The following is a 23,701-nucleotide window of genomic DNA, read 5'->3' on the forward strand; positions in this document are numbered from 1 at the left end:
GAATAAATCTTAAAGGCTGAAGTTATGCTCTCTCTCTTTTTCATTGTTGCCTTGGTGTTGAAAGCACATGCACAAAATACAGAATCAGAGTTAAAAAAATACTAGTGCTACCGTTTCCAGCTACATACTCTACATCCCCTCTCAAACTCCAGTAGTACAGCTGATATTAAATAGAAGACTGGAGAGGTTTCTCCTGACTACTCTGTACAGCTTAACAGGAAGAGGTCATTATTCTAATACATTAGAATAATAATCAGATTGAAAAACAGTTTTTCTTTAATTTTAATAAAGACTCCATCCGTTGCTCTTGCTAAAAGAAAAAGATAACCGTTTTCATACTTAATTTTGTTGTGGGACCTGCTGAGCTATCATCTCTAAACACCTGGGGTTTAGGAATATTTGTAACTGTGGCAATTTTTGGACTTGTGTTGCCTTTCTAAAATCATCGTGATAATCCCAAATAAATGTGCTTTCAGATCTGTAATTTGTGCATATGTAACGGCTTTTTTGCTCAGAAGGACCCTTTTAAGTTCATACTTTTGAACAGCTGTACTTATTAAAATAATATTCTAGTTCAGTCTGGCTTGTGTTTTTTCTTGATGATGATGATGTATCGTTCTGTATCTTTGTTCCTCTAGGAGAGAAGGTTGCACATGTACATAGTTTACTGCCAGAACAAACCAAAGTCTGAGCACATTGTCTCAGAATACATTGATACATTTTTTGAGGTAAGCTCCTGAGAGAGGATGTATGCAAGGTGAAGGGTGTGTATAAATCATATACCAGATCTGTTGACAAAAAAAAAAAAAAAAAAAAAAAAAAAAAAGGCAGCACATACCATTGTTACTGCTTCAAGTTATAATTTATTGCCATTTCTGTTCTGATTTCTCAAGTCTGATACAGACTCCTAGAGATTCGTAAAGCTCTGGGGGAAGACAGCTAAAGTTTAGGTGTAAGATATTAATTAATCAGTAGAGTCTCATCTTTACTAGCCCTAGCCCAGGCACTTAACAGTGCATATTATATGAAGAGGCAATTTTTGGATGAGCAAGGATCACTGTCAAAAATAGACTGTATACAACTTACGATTGAATAATTACATTTCACTATACAATCTTTTCAAAAAAAGATACAGAAGAAGGGGAATACTTTGGAAACAAAGCTTATACAGATAAGGGGAAGAACTCCAGCTGTTGCAAACTGAAGGTTAGATTCGGCTCTGACTTGTGCCAATTCCTGCTTGATAGCCATTAATAATGATATATCCTGCTGTGTTTCTAACTCAACAAAACAAAGTTGTTTCTAACTGAATGAACAACAAAAAAATATGTTTGTTTTACAACCCTCAGGATCTAAAGCAACGCTTGGGCCACAGACTTCAACTCACAGATTTGCTAATAAAACCTGTGCAGAGAATTATGAAATACCAGCTGTTACTAAAGGTAAACTGGTGTTGAGGTGAATGATTTAATATCTGTGTAAATAGTTACATTTTCTTTTTTTAAATGCTGCTGATGCTTTTCCACGCTCCTCCCAAACAGAACCCAGATTAGTAAGCAATGTCATAGGATTATCTTCTGAGCATATTCAGATAGTTATAAAAATTGCAGTAAATAGCTTGGTCAGAATTCTGCTTTTTCTTTTAACAGTTAAAAGACTAGATGAACTCAAGTCATGCAATGTCATATGAAGGGGAGAGGGATCTCACAACTTTTCAAGTGTAAATGTGATACAAGTTGTTTGGACTCATCCTAACTTTTCTGTCTACATCTACAACCATTTTAATATCACATAAATGTTTACCAAAGAGCAACCTTGTGTATTGCCTTAATACATGTTCTTATACGAGTTAAATCAAAATAGCGAATAAATCTTAAAAAATAAGAGGGGGAAAGCACTGCAGCAAGAAGCTTTAAAAAGAAATTTTTTCTATGTGTCTTCTGCAGTCTGTCATTCTTTGACAGAGGATATCAAATTCAAATTTTCTAAGATTTCTCTTTGCTGATTAATGAGAAAAGAACTCTTATTACTGTTTTTTCCCTTTTTCAGGACTTCCTCAAGTACTCTAAAAAAGCTAATCTTGACACAACAGAACTAGAGGTACATGAGACATTTTCTCTTGGTGATTTGAATGCTCCTTACTCTGAACTTGTTTTGATAGAAACACTTTCTGATCTTCTTAAGAAATTGATTATAAGTGTTTGCTTTTCACATTTCTGTTTTAAAACAACCAATACCAAATGAAACAAAATGTTACGTTGCTACCTCATTTGGAAAGTAAAGCTTTGACTTTCTATTTGTCTTGAACAGAGAGCTGTAGAGGTCATGTGTATAGTACCAAAACGGTGTAATGACATGATGAATGTTGGTCGCCTGCAAGGATTTGATGTAAGTTGGCTGGGATTTTGCTTAGTTTTTGTCAGATTCTCTAGAAATTAACCATTAATGTTGTGGGGAGAAATGATATAGGGTGCTCCCTCACCACCTGGTTAGCTGGTGCAAATAGTGAATGAAAAATCAAGTCATAGCCCTACCAAGGACTTTTTCCTGGAAAACCTTACCTGTTGTATCAGTCACCTACGTAAGTCCTGCAAAACGACTTGCAAAATAGTAAAGTAATCAGTTTTAAGCAGGTAAGCAGACCTGACCTCAGTAGTCTAGATGAAGGAGGAATGGCTAAGGTCAGTGAAGTGCCTGAGGCAACTGTAAGCCCTTCTTGTTTTGCTAAGTCTAGAAGAGATGGAAGTTGGCTTTTGAAGCAGTATGCATCAGCCAGACCGTAGTCACACGGTCTATTTGCAAAGCCCTTTCTGTTCTGTGGTGCATGTGTGAACTTGAATTCTTCCCCTTTTTGGCACCCTGGAAGACATTGGAAGAATATATGAGTTACTGTGGGAGTTACTTAGACCAGAGAGATAAAAGCCTTTTGTTACAAGCCTCAAACTGGACTATGAATTGAAAAGGATGGAGTGAATTTTGTGGTTTGTTGGGTTTTTTTCTTGATTATGTTTGTATTTTGAAAAAGGGCATAAGAATGTCTTGTGTTTAGAAGGATCAATGAATATGTATAATGGTCAGTGACACTTAGAAATTGGAAAATACACAAAGCTATTTTGGTATGAGCATCTACTCGAAAAGGTTGATTGGGGAAAGAAATGAAGAACTGCACTAAATGTGTTTCTGCTTCCTTCTGTGTTTAGGGTAAAATTGTAGCCCAGGGTAAGCTCCTGCTCCAGGACACATTCTTGGTTACAGACCAGGACACAGGACTTCTGCCACGCTGCAAGGAGAGACGGGTCTTCCTGTTTGAGCAGATTGTAATTTTCAGTGAGCTGCTAGATAAAAAGAAAGGTTTCTCCATGCCCGGATTCTTGTTTAAAAACAGTATCAAGGTAACTGTTGTGTGTGAGTCTTTGTGTCCCCTGCTCAAACTCTGCTAAGGTAACAGTTTCTGATTCAGTGTGGAGTCACTAGTGACATCTAGATGTGCAATCAAAAAGGACAGTGAGGTGTCAGTCATTTCCTGAAATTACTTCCTTTTGAATTTCTACTCACTCTGATAAATGGAAATCTTTGGATCCCAGGGCTCTGATGGTTCCCACTTGAAGCACCAAAACAGATGTTCTTGTACAAAGCTGGACAAGCATTCACAAAGAGTTCAGTCTTCGGCTCTGTACTATGTGTACATCCCATTGCAAAGTCATTGCAAGTAAAGATAATAACTCTTTATGTATCCCTTCTTTTGAGTTTCAGCTGAAATCAGTCCAAATGCGTAGATAACGTTTGTAAGTAGCGTCACCTTCTTTGACATGTCAGCTCTTCCTCAAGCAAGAAGTATTCACCCCCGCTTCAAGCTTGCCCTGAAACAAAAACTATTATTAGGGCCCACCTGCCCTCCTCGTGAGATGTTCTGTGTGGATGGTGCTTCCCTTAATTCGCCTCAGTTCTCTGCCTACCGGCTGGACAGCCTGTTCCAAGACGTCGCTGTATCTGCTACAGAAGCCTTTGGTGTGGGCAGGTGGTGGAGCTCCTTTGCAGGCTCACCTGTATACTAATCCTTTGTTTACTGTAATCCTTCATTTTACGGTTTTGTTTTACTGAGGTGAAGAGTGGTCATTATTTGAACATATGACTCCGCTCCTGAGAAGGAGATTTTAGAGGTATGTTTCTCATAAAATACATGAAGTAAATTATCTTCTTTTTTTGTTGTTGCGAAGGTGAGTTGCCTTTCCCTGGAGGAAAATGTGGACAGCGATCCATGTAAATTTGCACTAACATCAAGAACGGGCGATGTCACGGAGACCTTTATTTTGCATTCTGCCAGTCCAGGAGTCCGCCAGTTATGGATCCATGAAATTAACCAAATTTTGGAAAACCAGCGCAACTTTTTAAATGGTAAATTATTTCCTCTCACTGAAAGTTCGTAATTGAATGACTTCTTTCTTATCCTTTTTTTTCTTGGCTTTGAAATGTTTTGCAAGTTCCCTTTTTCCTGAGCTAATACAGAACAGTTGGGGGAAATGCACGCATTTCTGCTTCAGAACAGATGCTGGCATTTATTATAAGAGGGGTAATCAATTTACATGGTGTTCTCTTGGTAAAATTTTCCAACTGTCTTGTAGGAGTGAATCAAGATCGGCACCATCCGTTGAGGTGGAGAACTTGTGTACCACTTCTAAGCAAATGTAAGCCTTTAAAGGCTAAACCCAAGTGGATTTTTAAGCATCTATTCAGAATATGTTTTGCTTGTGTTACTTCAGTGGCTATTGTCACACTTTACTGTGGCAACAACATTCAGGTTCTGCAGGAGAAATGTAGAAGACAGTAATGTCTGCTGTGACACCAGAAGATTCTGGCTGTGTTTTTGTATCCCTTGGTTGTTGCTGCAATCTAGATTTTTTTTTTTTTTTTTTGAGTTATAATGGATGGAACAACAAGCTGAGTGTTCAGTGTCAGGCCTGGTTTTTTCCTAGCTTGGCTGCTGACCAGCAGTGTGATCCTAGAAGGAACTATTTCTCCCTGGTTTCAGGTTTTTCATTTTTAATAGAGGTACATATAGCAGGTCATGAAGGTGTGATATAGAAAAGTGACTTGAGGTCTGTGGCATGACCAGCATTGCGAAGTTTATCTTATGATTTATCTTACTTGAACAGCACTCCCCTTTTGACAGTAAACATGTCTGTTTTAAACTGTTCCTTTTCCATTCCCTGCCCTCCTTTCCCCATTCGCCCTCCCTCCCACGCCCATTGCAGCCTTGACGTCCCCAATCGAGTACCAGAGGAACCACAGCAGTGGTGGAGGCGGCAGCGGGAGCAGCAGTGGTAACAGCAGCGGCCCCAGCAGCTGTAGTGGCATCCCCAGCTCCAGCCGTAGCCGGCCATCCCGGATCCCCCAGCCTGTCAGACACCATTCCCCAGTCCTGGTCTCCTCTGCAGCCTCGGCCCAAGCAGAGGCAGACAAGATTTCAGGTATGTCCATTCACAATCTCTCCCTGCCACACTACAACACCTCCTTAGAAACTGGCCTGAGCCAGCCAGACAGGCACCCTCCCCATGCAGAACCAGACGGTCCTCAGAGAGAAGCTGAGCAGATTCCCAAGATGAAAGTGATTGAAAGTCCCAGGAAGACAGCAGGAAACATTTCTGGCTCAGCTGATGGAGCCCAGAAAGACTCACGTGGAAGCTCAGAGGATGGTCGATCAAGAAACAGCATAGGATCACTGACGCTTGGGAAGCCAAGGCCAGGAGCCATCTCACCAATGAACTCTCCTCTCTCCACGACTTTCCCTTCTCCTTTTGGCAAAGAAACCTTTCCACCCAGCAGCCCCCTGCAGAAGGGCTCCTTTTGGAGCTCCATCCCAGCATCCCCTGCCAGCCGCCCTGGCTCCTTCACTTTCCCTGGGGATAATGACTCCCTGCAGCGGCAGGTCCACCGCCACTCTTCACACAGCAAGGACACAGACCGCATGAGCACATGCTCCTCGACCAGCGAGCAATCAGTTCACTCCACCCAGAGTAATGGGGTAAGAGCGGAGCACCTCTGTCCTGCGAGCTCTTCTAAAACCTTACCATGCTGCCTTTCTGTGCATTACCATCACTCTCCGTACTAACTTCTGGCTCTCCGGTGCTGTACCTCTCTGAAATAATCAACTGTTCGAATATCTTCTGCACATTAAAAAAAAAAAAAAAGATTGTCTACTTTCTGTGTATGTATACATACGAACATGGATATGTATACAGACACAAAAGCAACTGCTAACATTAGATGCAATTTCTGCCTCTGCTGAAAACATAGATCACTAGGCTGATACTTACTAACTTGCTCTTCTTGCTTTTTTTGTGTCTAATTTGAAGGCACATAATTAACATGCTGAAGCGTGGCAGCCAGAGCACCTTGGGGTATGCATTGCGGCCAGCACTTAAATCTGACTTGGAGATTTTGGCAGATTGCCTTGGGGCTTTTTTCCCTTTCACGCACCAATCCACCACCATTGTCCTGTTGAGTTTTAACTTCGTGGAGACATCTACAGTACATTCCCTGGGCTTCTTGATTTTTATTTTTTATTAATTTATTTTTTCCCCCCCTCTCCTTTCAGCCGTAGTTGATGTACAACATTCTCTTTGTAAATGCTGTGCCTGATCAAAGAAGCTTCCTGCAATCCACTCAGAGTAGTCAACAAAACCTACCTAGCTAAAATAATCCTCCTACTACAACCAAAACAAGTAGCGGCTCCACTTGTCTTTTCTGCTTTGTAAGAAGAAATGGTTTAGGGCATCTGGAGATTCAACCTTTTAGTATGCAGTTGGTGTGTTTGTTCGGACAGAATCCACATTCTCTGTAACAACATCCACCAGGAAATGCAACACAGCAATCACAGGGGCACGTGCAAATAAAAAGCACAAATTTCAAGGCACTTGTCATGGGTGTGGTAGGCAGGCTATAGTGCCTTTCCTTTTAAACTCACATTTGATTTCTCTCTCACTAAGTGTTGTGTTCACAAATGTTTGTTTTTCTACTTTCTCACAAATAGTATGCAATACCAGTGTTGCAAATCAGCTAACTCGCTGGACCTTTTTTAAATGCATGCATTTCTTTATAGAACTGTTTAACACACAGAGCTTTCTTGACTTCTTAGTTCTTACACTTACTTTTATAATAGCTTCAGAAAGAAAAATTATGCTTTGCATGTATCGTATTTTTATCCCAATCTTCCTTCAGCTTTTCACTTGGTTTAGATCTGTCTTGTGTTTATCTTCAGTCTAGCAAAATGCGATGATAATATATATGGGGTAATTTGAGTATTTCACAGTTACTGCACAGTATGTGAATCAAGATGGTGTACTTTTTATGTGCAGAGAAGACTTGCATAATAATAACTGATGTTGTTCCATTAAAAAAAGAGGGAGGGAGGAATGGGATGGCACTGAGTTTTTAAAACATTTGAATTTTGACGCTATCTCAGCAAAGACACCATTGCTTGGTTTTATCTTACTATAAAACATAGTATCTGAATGCATGCCTTCTGCTTCACAACTGCTTCTTTTAGTTTGGTAATTGAGATAGGTAATAATTCTTTATTTATAACCTAATTTCTAGACAATATTTTAGCAGGATTTCACACCACATTCAACAGACTAGAGAAAATGGGCTGTGAAGGTTTATTTTGATTTAACCATTTCTGTGTGAATTTGTATGCGCATATGGTTAAGATTGGTTACTTATGGAAAAGTTACTTTTAAGAAGATGAAAAAGGAGTTGGTTTTGCTGGGATTTCAGCAATATGGGAGGAATTTTTCATGTTTTGTTTGTAAATCCTCCTCTAATTCTATAATTGAGGTCAGTGATGACCAGCAGAACTTGCAGTAGAAAAACATTACCTGTACAAGAATAATTACTCCTCGCAAGGCAAAAGAAAAGGCTGTCTTTCTGTGGTGAGAATAAGTTCTGATATAAACTCATTCACAAGAACGTTTGTCACTTTGTAGTTACCAGACACTTGTCTGTTTAACAGATTTAACAGATTTATCTGTCCTTGTTGAAAATAAGAAATATTGAGTTTACTATGATCCTTCAAGACTTAAAACTGAAAAATAAATGTTATGTTACAGGAAGGTCAGTCCTGCAGTTATACAAATTCTGCTGCATGCTAAGAAACAGTACGTTCAGGAATAGTGTGTGGGGCAAGGTTTGGGACTTAGGTTGGTTTTGCAGCTTCAGCCTTCCCTTCATCTCCCCCTGTAAGTCTAACAGAAAGAGTTAAAAAAAGCAGCTTTCTCTGAATAGAGTCGTTTTTCATCTAGCTAAAAGACTGTAGCAAGTTGTCAACAATGACTGAAAATGAGACTTTTTTTGGTTCTACTATTCCTGATTTGCCTGAATCATGGAAAGGGCTTGCTAATACAAAAGACCATGCAGACAGTCCTCTAAGCCAGACAAAATGAGCTCTTCCACTAGAAAACAGCATCTGGAATTGACATAAATAACCTTTAGTAGAGGTACAGTCCAGAGTGAGATCTTTCTCTGTGGTAGCATTTGCTTCATTGCCCTAATAGGGGGAAAAAGACAGAATGGGCTTGAATCACCCAGCTGAACAAAATAGTCCAGCTAGAATAAAATGTACAAACTCACTGGAAACCCAAGCATCGATGTGCTGAACATGCTATGAATGAGTAATCTGAGACTGTTCATTTCCAAATGTCACGGTTTCTAAGCCAAAGCACTACTGGGGAAGCACAGGCACCGAGAAACGGGAGTGACTTGTTCGAGGCCGTCAGCAGATTGGAAGAGAACGCGAGTTTCAGGGCTCCCGTGCTCTCCACTGACACCTGCTGCATCTCCTCAACACTAAGGGGAGAAATATTTGAGTTTTGAGGAAAAAAGGTGGCAGTGCTGTAATCCTGTGTGCCGAACTTCCCGCTCGCTGCTAGCACATACGTGGTGCTAACATGTGGTTGTGCTGTGTAAAGCAATAGTAGTCTCCAGCTGCAGCTGGGTACTGATTTCCTCCTTCAGCTCAGTTACTACTAAGCAACAGTGAGCCCTCCCTGGTAGTGACCTCAGACAGTTTGAAGTAAGAACAAAAGGCAGGCACACACACATACGTGCCTCGTGCCACATCATTAATAAACCATCCACTTTGTTTTCAACTTGTTTCAAGAAGTTTTTAACTTATTTCAGGTAGTAGGTTGCATGGTCTGATAATAGATTTCACACTTCCATTTATTAAACCTCATATGAGAAATGCATGCAAATGGACAAGATGAGTCTTTCTTTTAAAAAATAATAATGTCCAGTGGATTCATGGCCAGGAGAAGAGGTTTTGTTCTGAAAAGCAGTATGACTTCATGGACGCCTGATCAGCCATAATTAGCTTTCTGCAAATGCTTGGTGGGGAAACGAACAACATTAATGAATACTGGTTGAAAGTGTATGATAAACTCCTAGTAACACTCAACTATCATAATCACTAATCAATTAGAAGTGAGATTTCCTGCTTTATTCTGATAGTTCAGTGGGCCTATTTTGCTCAAGAAATGAATAACTTCTTATTTCAGTAACTTACCTCATCCTGTGCGTTTAAAGTAATAAACCTAATCATACAGATTCAACCACAGACAGTCATGTTTTGTGTGCAGAAGGCTGGTGTCTGAGATCTGACAAATAGTGAAGACTATATGTATTTTTCGTTGTAGGAATTTCTAGTGTTTGAGGTAATGATTATGATTTTGAAACTGCCCCTATAAGACCATGAAAAACTGTCCTATGTGCTGTGCTGTAGTTTTGTTGCCTGATAGAAATGCAAGGCTCATTGTCTGAGCTCGAAAGGAAGACCAGCTGAGATCTACGTATAAACTGACTCTTAGTTAAGGGAAGTAATCTTGAGTACAAGTAATGGGAATAAATTTCTGCAGCAGCTGTACGTGAAGATATTCAAAGATCAAACTAATTTGCACAAGATATAGTCACAGGTGGCTTTGAAAGAGAAATCGTAGCTCTCTGACTGCAGCGTAAGTTATGTAGATTATGCAGGTAATGTAGCAGGCCAAGAGCAGCCTGTCTTTTCATCTTTGTGAATTTTAAACTTGGTTCTTTTTTTCCTCCCTTCTTTCTGCTTCCGATTGACACTTGCAGAGTGAAAGTAGCAGCAGTAGCAATATCTCCACCATGCTGGTGACACACGATTACACGGCAGTGAAGGAGGATGAGATAAATGTCTACCAAGGAGAGGTCGTGCAGATTCTAGCCAGCAACCAACAGAACATGTTTTTGGTGTTCAGAGCCGCCACTGATCAGTGCCCTGCAGCCGAGGGCTGGATTCCCGGCTATGTCTTGGGGCATACCAGTGCAGTCATCATTGACAACCCTGATGGAACCATCAAGTGAGTGTCTTGGGTGTGTGTAGAAGGGGAGAAAAAAGAAAAACTTCCAATTTAGACAAGGCTTTGAACCTTTTAAGCCAAAAGTTGATAGGATCTTTGAGAAGTAAATAAACATCAGGCCGAGGGAGTACTTGGAAGATCCCTTAGCAAATTTCAAAATACAAGCTAGTAAGAAAGAGCCCAGAAGCACGTATTCTTTATTAAAAAGCTATAGGAGTGCAATCTTCTGGGAATAGACAATGAAGGAATACCTGATCTAAGAGCAGCGATAGTTACTGGTTTATTTAATAGAATGAGTTACCAGGCTAGACACCATTGTTTAGGGCAACAGTAAGGGAATGTTTGTTCCAAGTGTAACGAGATTTCAGAGTTCGTAGATCTCCATTTTGAGCCACAAACTTATTGAAAATCACCAGTTGTACTAGGAAGGTCTCTCAGATCTGCAATGGGAGAAATTGTATCAAAGTTCTTAGCACTAGAGCTTTATGTAAAGCCTCTGTAGGCTGTATTTGATACAGATTTCATACTGATCGTTGCTCAATTTGATTGACAGTTTGTATTTTCGTATAGAAAGTTTACCATTGGAGCAATGATTTCAAGAAATACTGTACTACGGACTAACCTTACTAGCTTAGCTTGCTTACGGTTTTCACCAAGGGCAGCATCTCTTATGAATACTTCATGTATTTTAATTCAGTATACTTTAATGCAATGAAATAACATTGTAACATACTTTTCCTAATGCTGTTTGCGACTAGAGAGCATAGCACACAACCTGGACTTGAAAAAAAAAAAAAAATGATCACTTTAATGTTCTGTATTCAGGAAGTCAACGTCTTGGCACACAGCACTCCGTTTAAGGAAGAAATCTGAGAAAAAAGATAAAGACGGCAAAAGGGAAGGCAAGCTAGAAAATGGTTACCGCAAATCCCGAGAAGGACTTGCTAATAAGGTTTCTGTAAAGGTAAGTATTACAAAGATGTAGTAGTTTCCAAAAGAAGTTGTGTTGGCATTTCTTTAAAAGTAGCTTCTGTCAGAATTTCACATGAAGGAATTACAGGCAACAGTAGTTTCAATGGACAGCGTTTTTCAAATTTGTAAACAGGAACAGGTAATCTTTGAGCCCACAAGTGTGATACAGCATAAGGATACTACAGGAAGAATAGAATGGTGCAGAATTTCTGGTGTTCAGATGTTTCTTGGATCTTAGTGGGTACCACTAACTTTGACACATCACTGTGCTTTGTTTTCTATCATTCTTTAAGTTACTGTAAGGTTATCAGGACATTAATTCTTTAATTTCTCCTTTCCAGCTTCTCAACCCCAATTACATTTATGATGGTAAGTTGCTTTAATTTTTAAAAGTCGCAGTAAATATAATTTGTTTAAAATATTATTTACTTTGTTTGAATTTGCTTGATACAAATGATTTTAGGAACTGAGTGTTTTCTGTCAAAATATACATAGGCTTTTTTTGGATAAGGGAGAGAGTTAATGAAATGTCGTATTTATTTTTCAAGATGTGAGGAATGCATTTCTGTTAACAAGCCCAAAACAGCATAAAACACAAGGACCATATGAAATGTTCTCTATGGAGATTGTATGGAAGTTGGGCCTTGCTGAATTTGCAAAATAACAAGGCCAGGAGTTGGAGCTGCTTCATTTTTAACCTTGCACCCTAGGGAACATTCAGGGCCTCTCCAGTGCAGAGGCTGATCAGGACAAAGATAGCGGTTCTCTGGGGTCAGAGGCAAACTTAATACACAACCAAACTTCTTGAGTTTCAGCTGCGTGAAAGTGAAACCACTACAGTGCCTCAGTGGATGACTGAGGTGTTTTGTGTTCCCTTTTATAAACTTAGCTGGATATAAAGATAGCCTAGTTGAGCATGTCAAATACTTCTTACTGCAGGGTTTCCTCAACTTGCCGTAAAGACGGCGTTCAGTTCCCCGTGGTAGGCTTCAGGGTTATAGTGTTGTGTCCAGGCTCATGTGGAGAAAAATTCACTAGCTCTGCAGAGCCCCAGCAAGCGGCATGACCATGGATGTGCTCCAAGGGTAGAGGGATAGAGACATCTTGGAAATTTAAAGTACTCTACTACTTTGCCTGATAAAAAAGGAGAATGCAAGGAATAGAAAAGCAAATTTATTGATTTCAATTGACCTAATGCCATTAACTTCCTTTTTCCAGTTCCCCCAGAGTTTATAATACCATTGAGTGAGGTAACATGTGAGACAGGAGAGACCATCATGCTTAGGTGTAAAGTCTGTGGTCGCCCCAAGGCTTCGGTTACTTGGAAAGGTCCTGATCATAACACACTGAGCAATGACGGTCATCACAGCATTTCGTACAGGTACGGTGATTTGTGTAGTGTTCAACAGGGACTGCTGAAACTGTTACATTCTATTTGCACCTTTGGTGCAAGATAGCTTTTGGCTTTGAGGCATAAAAATAGGGTTGCCCTTTGACAGAAATACTTCACGGCTGAGATTTTTCTGGAAATGTTGTGTAACTTCTCCGTATTGCTGGGGTACTCCAGTGTTATATTCAGGTTTTTTTAAAAACAAGAAAATTCAGCTCGTATTTCTGATTAACTGTTGCAGAAGCCATTGTGGTTCTGTCACACTGACCGAGTGATTGAACCAGAACAGTATGTCGTGGCTTGCCAATGTTGTGTCATGCCATCCTGCCAATCCCTTGTTTCCACTAGCAGCATACCATCGTTTTTTAGGAAAATTACTGCTTTCAGGTGACGCTACAGCATTTCGCAAAGAAAAGCCTCTGGTTCCTACTGACATGGCAATGTCACTGTCTTCACTGTTGAAGCACAGCAATTAACATTTTTGTCTGACTTTAGCTTTGCTGTGATAGAACTTAACAGGCTACCTGGTAACTCAAAACACCTGATTAATAAGAACAACTGCTGTATTTTGGAATGTGAAACTGCATGGTGGAAAAGAGGGTATTCTTCTGAAAGAGCATTCTTTTATATACAGAAAATGTTGCTTAATGAGTAACTTCAGTGTGTCACCTTTATGAATTATGCTCTCAATTCAGAATGATGAGATTTTTTGTGAAGACTTTCTCATTACTAGGTAGAAGTGTATGTCATCTTCTTAGAGGTTGTACGGTATAGCCCAACTTACCTGCAAACTTGATTGATGGCACGTTATACTGTTCTTTTTTACTTCCTGCTGCTGCTACTTTTTCCTTTTCAATGGGTATATTTTATTTTTTTTTATGGGGAGACAGAGGCATTGTAGCAGTTTTGCTAGTGCATCCAGCACTCTTGTGAGATGAGTAAGAGGTAGATTCACTAGGCTGAATTCACTTGAGTCATTACTGTTACAGAATTATAGTCAGTAAATCATGTTGGCTGTGGCTGACATTTTCTTTTTTTTTTTTAGAAATAATAGTCATGAAATGTTCTTTAAGATGGGGTGGGGGGTCATCTTCCAATATTCCTGAATTTTTTTTTTTTTTCTTCCCTTGAAATTGTGTGGTGAAGACTATGGCAAATAGTTATTGGATCAGTCAGTCAAATGGCTTGCATTTACTGGCATGAATCCAAAGGAAAACAGTAAGAATGATAGAAAATCTTGAAAATATGCCTTATTGTGAAAGAATAACACAATGTTAAGGTTGTTTTAAGCCTAGAGGTGAAAAGTGTAGGGAGGACTTGCCAAGTATTCACATTGGTAAGAGACTTTTACAAAGAAAATTACCTGCTGTTCATGTCCATGACAGATGGTTAAAAAAAGACTAGAAGTGAATTGAACGGAAGAAGATTTAAGGAGAGATTTAAAGACAAACCGTTAAACAAAAGGGGTGGCTGAGCAGTGGAAAAGATTAAGGAAGAGTCTGCAGAATCTTTCTCCTGTGGCCGTACCTAACTTATTGCTGTCTCTGCCCTGAAACAGAGAGAAAACTTAAGTCCTTTCCGGTTTCCTCCCATCCTTGTTCTTCCAGATTCTGAGGTCTCCAAAGCTGTGGTGTGAGGTGCACCTTTTGTGTAGCAGGGGGATCCCTCTCTTACAAGGAATGAATGCTCTAAAGTACAAATGTTAGATCAGCTTCTGTACGCTGGGAGTCAAGGAGGAAAACTAACCTTGCAGAAAGAGCAATGATGGATGGCTGTCTCGATATGATGACTTATAATTTGAAGGAAGTAGAGAAAGCACGAAGAAACAGGGGAAGCCTTTGATATTATTTTTTTTTTAACACAATGGAGCCTGGGACATGCTGAGGCAGAGTGTCAGTGAGGATTTTTTTCTAATAATCTAGGGCATTCCAAGATACCTGATGGACACAGAATGCTCAAATTCTGGTAGACGCTTCTGAAATGGCAGGGACAGGGTTAGTAATGTTTGTCCAGAGAGAGACAGGGGCTGTAGAATAAGAAATATTAACAGTGTCAATCTAACTGTCTGATTTCCATAGCTTAAGTTCTGTAAAATGAATACCAAGTTAACGGATGCCATTGTGTTTCCCAGTGACTTAGGAGAGGCTTCACTGAAAATCATTGGCGTCACTGCAGAAGACGATGGTATTTATACATGTATAGCTGCAAACGATATGGGTTTGGTTTCATCTTCTGCCAGTCTACGAGTTTTAGGTAGGCCTGTCTCTTTGCTGTTTTGGTTTTTTTTTTATTATTATATCCAAAGTGTCTGGTACCTGTAGTACAGGAAGAAGAAAACCCTGGCTTTCGGGCATCCCTCTGTTAAAGGGGTATTACAACAAACCTTTTCACCTGTGATATATTACTTGTTTCAGCAAGATTAGATGCACTTCTAGAATGTAACTAATTAGAGGTTCATACAGACAAGATGCCTACACAGTACTGTTCAGTGTGTGTTTACCTTGTCTGTCAACACTTGTTCAAAAGTACTATGATAAAATCATATTTTATCATCGTACTTACTCTAGTTTCAGGGAACGTTACTATACGAACAGAAAGAAACGCTAAGGACAGAGTAGCATTGTTCTGTATTTTCATAGCTCCTTCGCTTGAAACGTAAAGCCACAGTGTTTAGGAGAACATACAACTTTTTCTTGTCCTTGCATCATGGATCTACATTTAAATTACATTATTTCAGTACCTGAAGTGAGGCAACCTGAATGTTTGTGAGAGGACAAAAAGGAAACCTGCAGAGATTAAAATGTCTGTGTTTTGGAGGCAGGCAGCAAAGGAAAAAAAAAATGTTACTTGATGTGTTTGGTGGCATAGTAATAAGTTTCAGTGTATGTTTGTACATTCAGTTATTCTTAAATGTTCAGGATCCTCCATTTCAGGGAAAACACAGGGAAACAGCAGGATAGCAGGCTTTCTCAGATGCAGTTTATAACAATTGATGCTGTCGGGGTCCTTTAATCTATTGAGAGGCCCATATAGTTATCCATTGGTGAGAATTAATTAATAGATTTTAGGTGGAGTGCCTGTGTCTCAAATTGATTCTTATATAAAAGAAAACAAGATATGAAGTGCGGCAATTCTGCCTTTGTACGTCTGTCCCAGCTGATATGGGGACTTGTACAGTTGTCCCGAACCTCTCCGAAATACATTATTTCTTCCTTTTTATTCCAAAAACTTTGCCATTTTCCTGGAATCTTGAAACCAGACTGTGAAAGGTGTGTCCCTTGTAAAACCTCATCTGAAATTTTGGGGGGTTTATTATCAGTGCTGCCACTTTGAGCTCTGCCTGTTGGCAACCGTAGTACGTGCCTTTTGGCCAACATATTGAGGCAGTAATTATTCCTGACACGTCCTGCTCACTGAACTAGACACTCAGTAGTTAAGCCCTAGGGTTGGGCTTATATATAAAGCAGCAGAAAATAAAATGTTGTTCTTTACACCAATGTTTCCTGACAAGTAGAGCTTTTTTTTCAAGTAGCTGTTACGTTGTCTGATCAGTTCCCCCACCCCTCCAGTGGGAGATGTATTGTTGATAATGGGACATAATGTAAGATACCTATTCTTTTTGCTGTTTCCTTCAACTTGGCAAGCTTACTCATTCATGTACAGAGGGTTTCCACCACAATTGAACTATAGAATTTGTTCTGCTGCATTGGCCAGGCTGCTTTGGTGTGTAATCCAGTTTGTCTTGCTGCCACCGTGTGTTATATGGGGATTAACAGGATGGGGTGATTCCACTGATAGTATCTCAGCCAAGGAAGCTTTCTAGCCAGGGGATTAAAAAGCTCTTGATGGACCAGAATCAGTGTGAAACTGTGCGCTTTAAGGAACTAGTGTTAACAAGTCTCCTTCCTACAGCAGTACAGAAGCCCCAAACTGTAATTTGGCCAGAATCAGAGCCACAGAGTTCCTGTAGACTGAACTACTGTCTTTCAGCCGCAGTCCTTGGTCTTACTGACCTTGTCCAAAAGCAAGTGTTACACTTCTCACTCAAAACTAAACCAGAATTTGGTATGTCTTGGTTACTCTGCAACTGGACTCCAAAAGACAGGCACTTGAATTTTGCTAGCCCTTCTACTAAGCTCTACCAATACTTTTACAAAGAAGTTCTGGCCCCAGTTTTTCTGGGACCATCCTACCCTTCATTTCCCCAGTCTATAAGAGCAAGGTGAAAAACTTGAAGGCTGTAGCACAAAATAAGGTTTCAGCATCAAACTACTGCGAGTCCTTTTCAGTCCTTCAGACTTGATGGACTTGACATTTTGTTGTAGTCAATTCTTGTGCATTATCTTGTACAGCGAGCAAAGAGTACTCTTTGCCTCCTATTGCTGTAGTAGTCTTTATAAACCGTCAATGAAGTAGTTGATTACAGAAGTAATTTTCTTTCTGAGCTGCAAGAGAATGGAAAATATGAGGCCGTGTGTTGCTTTTCAATATGGACAAACTCAGCTTCCAAAGAAAGATGATTGGGGCCTGTCAAACTGAAGCAAATTGTACTCCCAAGCTAAATATGAAGTCCAAATATGTTGCCTTCTGCAAACATCTGAAACAATACATTGGTTGTAATGACAACAATTTAGTTGTGCAGAGGATCTGAGTATATTAAATTTTGGCTACACTGTCTTTTTTGTAGGTCCTGGAAGTGATGGGATCATGGTGATCTGGAAAGACAACTTTGATTCCCTCTACAGTGAAGTGGCTGAGCTTGGCAGGTGTGTTCTGTATTCTGATCTCCAAAGCTGTCTATTTCAAAATATTAATTTCTGTCTCAAAAAATGAAATTCCCTTTGAAAAATACTTACGTGGACCTAAAAGGCTAGAATGAAATTGGATTAAATAGAACCGAGGAAGCAAAAAATTTACGAGCACTAGATGGCACTGCATAAACAGAATGTATTTAGGCTGAAGCGGTGTCATAGGTTAAGGGCTTGTATTTTTTTATTAAGCATGCCTTAGTGACTGATGCTGCTTCTGTAGTGAAGCTCTCCTAAACCTTTTTATTAGGGTATGAAAATTACAGACAGAAAAAGTATGAAATTGGGCAAGATGACTAACATATGGTGGTCCAGCTTAATGATGACCTTTGAAAGCGTGATACCACTCCAAGCTGAGTTCTCCACAAATGCAGATTTCTGTTAGGAGATGATAATTTATACAGAATAGAAGATGCATGCACTGAAAACTCTCGTTTATGTCCAGAAACTGCTCCGCAAGGGTGGCTTATTAAAGATTTAAAATCTTTCAAGATAAAAGTCAGTCCTTAGTGTATCTCTCCGTTAATTCTTTCCTTTCAATATTGTATTCCAGGGGCAGATTTTCTGTCGTTAAGAAGTGTGACCAGAAGGGAACCAAGCGAGCAGTAGCCACTAAGTTTGTGAATAAGAAGTTGATGAAGCGAGACCAGGTTACCCATGAACTTGGAGTCATGCAGAATCTCCAGCATCCCCAGCTCATTGGCCTTCTCGATACCTTTGAGACCTCCACCAACTACATACTAGTGTTAGAAATGTGTGTAGACTCTACCATTACCTGTAAAGTGCTATCTCTGCAGCTGGCTTTCTGGGGCATTTATAGTGGTTTATGAATAAGGAACTTTAAGATTTCATGGAACTTTTAAAACACCTAAGTAAATTAATGCAGTTATCTAGTGCTGTTACTAAAATGTTGAAGGTAACAATCAGAAGGAAACAATTTAGGATATTAAACCGATATATGGATGATTGTCTTAGTCTGAAGGTTCAGGAATTATTTTATATCAAATGGTTTCACAAGTGAATTAGGAATTGTGATCAGGTAGCTTGATAGCGAGTCTTCTCTTTCATACCCTGTTCCTCTGTCTTCTAGGTGCTGAAGGCTACAGTTATTCCTGTAGTTTATGGCCTGTTAGGGTTTTCTTTCAGTTCAGAGATGTGAATTAATCCAAAATATAACCTTTGTAATTCCAATAGGGCTGACCAGGGTCGCCTTCTAGACTATGTCGTGCGATGGGGAAACCTCACGGAAGGGAAGATCAGACTCTACCTGGGAGAGATTCTGGAAGCTGTGCAGTATCTTCACAACTGCAGAATAGCACATTTGGACCTAAAGGTGAGCAGTGAATGGGATTCCTGGCGGTGTGAGCCATTCCAGGCATAAACACCTCCATCTTCTAGGAAACTTGCAGCTGGGAACATAGAACTGTCAAGTGCTTTGAGACTGTATGAAGGGTATGGGTTGGGGCTCCATCCTCAAACGCTTTAGATCAGGAGTCCTCAAACTACAGCCCACGGGCCAGATACGGCCCCCCAGGGTCCTCAGTCCGCCCCCCGGTATTTACAGAACCCCCCTCGTGTCCCCCCCCCGCCGGGGGCTGGGGGGGGAACCAAGCAGCCGCAGATGACTGCCTGCCACTGCATCCGCACACCGGCCCCCTGGTTAAAAGTTTGAGGACCCCTGGTTTAGATCACTCATAGCCAGCAAAGCAGAAACTTTGAATTCCCTGTGCTTTCTCCATAAAGCTTGCTGGCCCTGTGTGGTCCTTTGTGCTGGAAATAATTGCTGACAGGAACAGCTTTGTTTGATTTTCGTTGATTTATTTGTTTATTTATTTAATTTCTGAGAAACTTGCAGCAGAAATCCACTTCTTAAGAAGCGTAGTTTCTTGTGAAAGACGCTGCTTTTCCTCTCTTCCTGCCAATCTTTCTCATCTTTGCATTTTGAAGGCTGTAATAACTATGTGAATGGTCCTTCTTTGAGCCTCTGCTTTACCCTTTGAATTTTACTTGAGCCACAAGAATTTGATGTGTTCTTGTAGGAAAAACTATATAAAAGAAGGTCTTAATCTGAATATTAAGAACTTATTCTTTACACCTTTTTTTCCACCTGTACGTGAATAATAATGAATTTTAGCGTTGACAAGTCATCTTTGTAGGCAAAGTCTCTTTAGGCAGAAGGGGTTAGTGGTGGGAGAAAGCAAAAAGAGCCTGCATCTTCCCTCCACATACTCGTGTTTTCCAAGCAGAACCAGTCTGGTCTGCATATTGTGGAGACCCAAAATTTAAGTTTTTCTACTGCTATGTGGAGTTTTATCAGTACTTTTTCCAGTCTCGGGGTACATACAGGTGAGCTAATGAAAAACTAGTTGTACATAAGTCACTCTTATTTCTGGAGCTACTGCTGCTGTAGCTGTGATCTTAGCAAAATAAAACCATAAATGTAATTCCACTTTGAGCTCAACAGTAGCAGGGCAATTCTCTTGAAGCCACGTGCATACAACAGGACCTTCTGCTGCCATAGTCTCATAACAGTGCTGGACTTCCATCTGTACAGCTGCGTTACGTTAAAGGTTCACCAAGTAAAGCTGAATTCTGTCGAAAGCATCGTGAAAATTCTGACAGGGTCTTCCAGTCTGTCATAAAGCAAATACAGCAGTCGCTTTATTCACACTCTGTTTGTAGTTGTTCTTTCAGTTTAAGCTCCCAAACACAGGTTCCTCTGAAACTTTGCAGAGCTGCAGTTGTGAACCTCTGCGGTATTATCTGACAGAACTGTAGTTCCTACGCAAATTACAGTGCTGGCAGCTAAAATACAGTCATCGCATACTGTAGTTGGCAAAAAACTGCCTGCCAGTTGGTCTGGGGGAAACCTTGGTAGAACTGCCTAGGACCTTTGCAGAGCCAGCCTTCAGCTGTAACCCCTGTGGCTTGTTATGTTCCTGAGCTGGCAGGCACTGGCTGGGAAATGCTAATGTTGGAGCATTAAGTGTATGTTAGACTGACTTGACAAAAGAAATTTTAACTTTTGCTTTTATGTTTTCTAGCCTGAAAATATTTTGGTGGACCAGAGTTCCACTAAGCCAACAATAAAACTGGCCGACTTTGGAGACGCAGTCCAGCTCAATACCACATATTATATCCATCAGTTACTTGGAAACCCAGAGTTTGCAGCTCCTGAAATTATACTTGGAAATCCTGTTTCACTCACTTCAGATGTTTGGAGCATTGGAGTGCTCACTTATGTCCTTCTTAGTGGCGTCTCTCCTTTCCTGGATGAAAGTGTAGAGGAAACTTGCCTGAATATTTGCCGCTTAGACTTTAGTTTCCCAGATGACTACTTCAAAGGAGTTAGCCAGAAGGCCAAAGATTTTGTATGCTTCCTACTTCAGGACGACCCAGCTAAGCGTCCCTCGGCTGCACTGGCCCTCCAGGAGCAATGGCTGCAGCTGGGGAATAGCAAAAGTGCTGACAGCATTGACATATCCAGACTGACTTCATTCATTGAGCGGCGAAAACACCAGAATGATGTTCGACCCATCCGTAGCATTAAAAACTTCTTACAGAGCAGGCTCTTGCCAAGAGTTTGACCTTGCTTGAAGTTCTCTCTCATTCTCTTTCACCTGCCAATCAATCAGACTGGAGATAGACTCCTCCTGCCAATCGATCAGACTGGAGATAAACTCCTGGCAATCAGCTGTTGACTTGAATTTTGAGGAAAGTGAACCCCGAGCCAACCAGCTGCTAGCGAATGTTTGTGTGCAAACGCATTCCAGGGGGACCCGCGCAGGGTGGCGCGGGGGACTGGCGATGCAGACTTCACTGGGGTGGAGGATGATAGCACTGTACTCTGCAAAAAAGCAGTCACGAGCGATACAGTAACAGTATTTTATTCAGGTTTCTGCAAAAAATAAAAAAAAAATAAAAATAGTTTTTTTAATAAACCAAGAGTTGAATTTTGCAAGTGAACTTAACTACCGTTTTCAAGATTTATTCAAGGAAGAAATGCCTATGTTCAAAGCACTGGTGTTAAAACAAAAACGAAATTATGCCTGGAGAAGACTCACCAAAATGGCTGCCCGTTGGTACGGTCTCCATTTATAACATCCGATTTTCACTTGGTCCTAGAGCTTTCCAGTTGCCTCGCCTGTATGTATCTCACGTAGCAGTGCACTGAGATCAGACTCTGCTTTTAAGTGCATCCAACCTCAAAGTTTTTGCATACAAATAGAATGAATTGTTTTGCTCTGATAAAATGTAGGCCTTACTTGTATATAGACTGTTACCTGCCTTCGGTCTGTAATTTTTTTTTCCCCCCTCCCCTTATCCTTCCCCTACCCCCCTCCTTCCTAAATGGTGGTATGCCACTGTGCGGGTCTTCAGTTTGGGTCAGTACTCACTGGCCCCTTAGAAAAGGACTTCGGGTTGGTGCCCAGCTTGCTGACCCGATTGTCAAGCAGTATACAGCAGGATGGAAATACTGTAAATGCACTCATTTGGGATTTTGTTTTCTTTCATATCATGTGCAATGTTGTGGCTTTAACATTTTATGCAACTATTTATGAGGACCTCTGTTGTAACTGTAATAAATATATAGAAAAAGCACATACTTAGTATGGCGAGCTTTATGGTTTTGTTTGTGTGTTTGGGGTTTCTGGGGGGGCAGGGGTGGGTGTGTTGTGCCACACTGTCATTATTAGTTTAAGATGAAGGTTAGCATAGAATTTAGTCGACTAGTCAGTTTTAAGGATTGTTTGAGAGAGAGAGAGAGAGAGAGAGATTCGTATCCCAAATCTCAAACTGGTTAAGAAGTAGGGTGACACTTTTAAAAATGTATTATTATATTCAAAATGCCAAAGTCTGACTTTCCCAAAATCAGTCTCAACGCTTACTACTTTTTAGAATTTTCAAATCTATGTTTACTTCTTTCTGTGAAACGAACAAATGAATTTTGTGCTCTTTGGTGAAGAATACATTCAGAAAGTAGTGGTCAGAGGACGAGAATCTGACACGTAATGTAATTGTCTTAGTAACTGTTTTTAAGGTTAAAGTAATATTAACGTGAGCTATTTAAAGAGACAGAGATGGGTTTCTGTGCATCAGTGAGTTCATAAGGGTGTGTTGTCATCTATGTTTGTGTGAAATGCCATGTTTAAAAGAAACCAAGCTGACATCCCACGGTAGTTAGATATATGGGTCTTAAGCCATAACCTAGCTTGGGTTAGTTTAGAGCTTTGCGGCTTCCACTGTATTCTATTTATTCCTTTTTTGGTTTTTGGCTTTTTTGTAAAGTTGTACAGAAACTTTTTAAAAGAAAACAACTGACTTTGGAACTGGATGTGTATTCGTACCAACCTCATATCATTATGTTTGTGTATTATTTTCCTTTATTGTTTTAGTTAAATTTTTGCTTTATTTTGCATGTATATTTTTTTGTACAGTGACGTTACATGTTTACACAGTATGACGTGATGTAAATATTTTATTTTGCCATCAGTTATTTTGAAAAAAATTAAACATATTTGACATATTTGTCTGATCTCTTGCTTTAAGGAGTTTGGAAGTTTAGGTTTGGTTATATTTTGATTCGGCTCTGTATTTAAAAAGAAAAAAAGTACGTTATTTTATTGCCATAAAACTAATTTTAAATTGCAATGATGTATCTTTCTTTCATGCCTTACAAAATAATATTTGCCTTTGCTCTGTGTTGAGTGCTTTGTAGTGTCATGATTGCTTTTATATAAAACATGCATAACTCTCTAACTGTGGAAATTCATTATAGTCTTTATTAGCTAGTAGTTTTTGACCAGCAGAGTCTTCTACCAGATGTTCCCAGTTAAAGACCAAAGGATCATATTTCAGTTGAATATTAAACTGGGCAACAGATTTCCCACATCTTTTAGGCATTCCAGATTCATTATGAGGAAAAGTTACTTCCAACTGTAAAGGCTTGGGGTTTGCAGCGAAACTCTGTTTGCGTCGTGTAAGAGATGAATGAGAAAAGTTTTTTATTGTGCACATTTATATCTCCCATTTCTGTTATCATTAATCCATTTGCAATTCAAAATGAAGTGAAAGGTCAGGGAACGATACGGAGCGTTTATGCTTGTCACTGCGTTGTATATGTGATTTTTTTTCCCCACTTTTTTCTCTGC

At 40.0% G+C, this 23,701-nt stretch overlaps 1 protein-coding gene across 4 annotated transcripts in view; it reads left to right on the forward strand.

The window, feature by feature from the left end:
- Positions 1-23,253, forward strand: part of TRIO (trio Rho guanine nucleotide exchange factor) — a 255,928-nt gene extending 232,675 nt beyond the window's left edge. For 2 of the 4 annotated variants that reach the window (XM_040585918.1, XM_040585919.1), the window contains exons 42-57: positions 639-728; positions 1,350-1,442; positions 2,050-2,100; positions 2,311-2,388; positions 3,201-3,392; positions 4,218-4,395; positions 5,253-6,022; positions 10,132-10,379; positions 11,205-11,343; positions 11,693-11,720; positions 12,570-12,732; positions 14,873-14,994; positions 17,429-17,507; positions 18,103-18,303; positions 18,744-18,882; positions 20,594-23,253. In XM_040585918.1, coding sequence (XP_040441852.1) covers positions 639-728; positions 1,350-1,442; positions 2,050-2,100; positions 2,311-2,388; positions 3,201-3,392; positions 4,218-4,395; positions 5,253-6,022; positions 10,132-10,379; positions 11,205-11,343; positions 11,693-11,720; positions 12,570-12,732; positions 14,873-14,994; positions 17,429-17,507; positions 18,103-18,303; positions 18,744-18,882; positions 20,594-21,136 — 3,114 coding nt within the window. In that variant the 3' untranslated portion in view covers positions 21,137-23,253. Of the gene's footprint in view, positions 1-638; positions 729-1,349; positions 1,443-2,049; positions 2,101-2,310; positions 2,389-3,200; positions 3,393-4,217; positions 4,396-5,252; positions 6,023-10,131; positions 10,380-11,204; positions 11,344-11,692; positions 11,721-12,569; positions 12,733-14,872; positions 14,995-17,428; positions 17,508-18,102; positions 18,304-18,743; positions 18,883-20,593 lie in introns of those variants that run through there. The other 2 variants (XM_040585920.1, XM_040585921.1) reach the window with 2 other exon arrangements.
- Positions 23,254-23,701: the final 448 nt, after the last annotated feature.

Source organism: Falco naumanni, chromosome 3, assembly GCF_017639655.2.
Source record: "Falco naumanni isolate bFalNau1 chromosome 3, bFalNau1.pat, whole genome shotgun sequence".
NCBI classification, from domain to species: Eukaryota; Metazoa; Chordata; class Aves; order Falconiformes; family Falconidae; genus Falco; species Falco naumanni.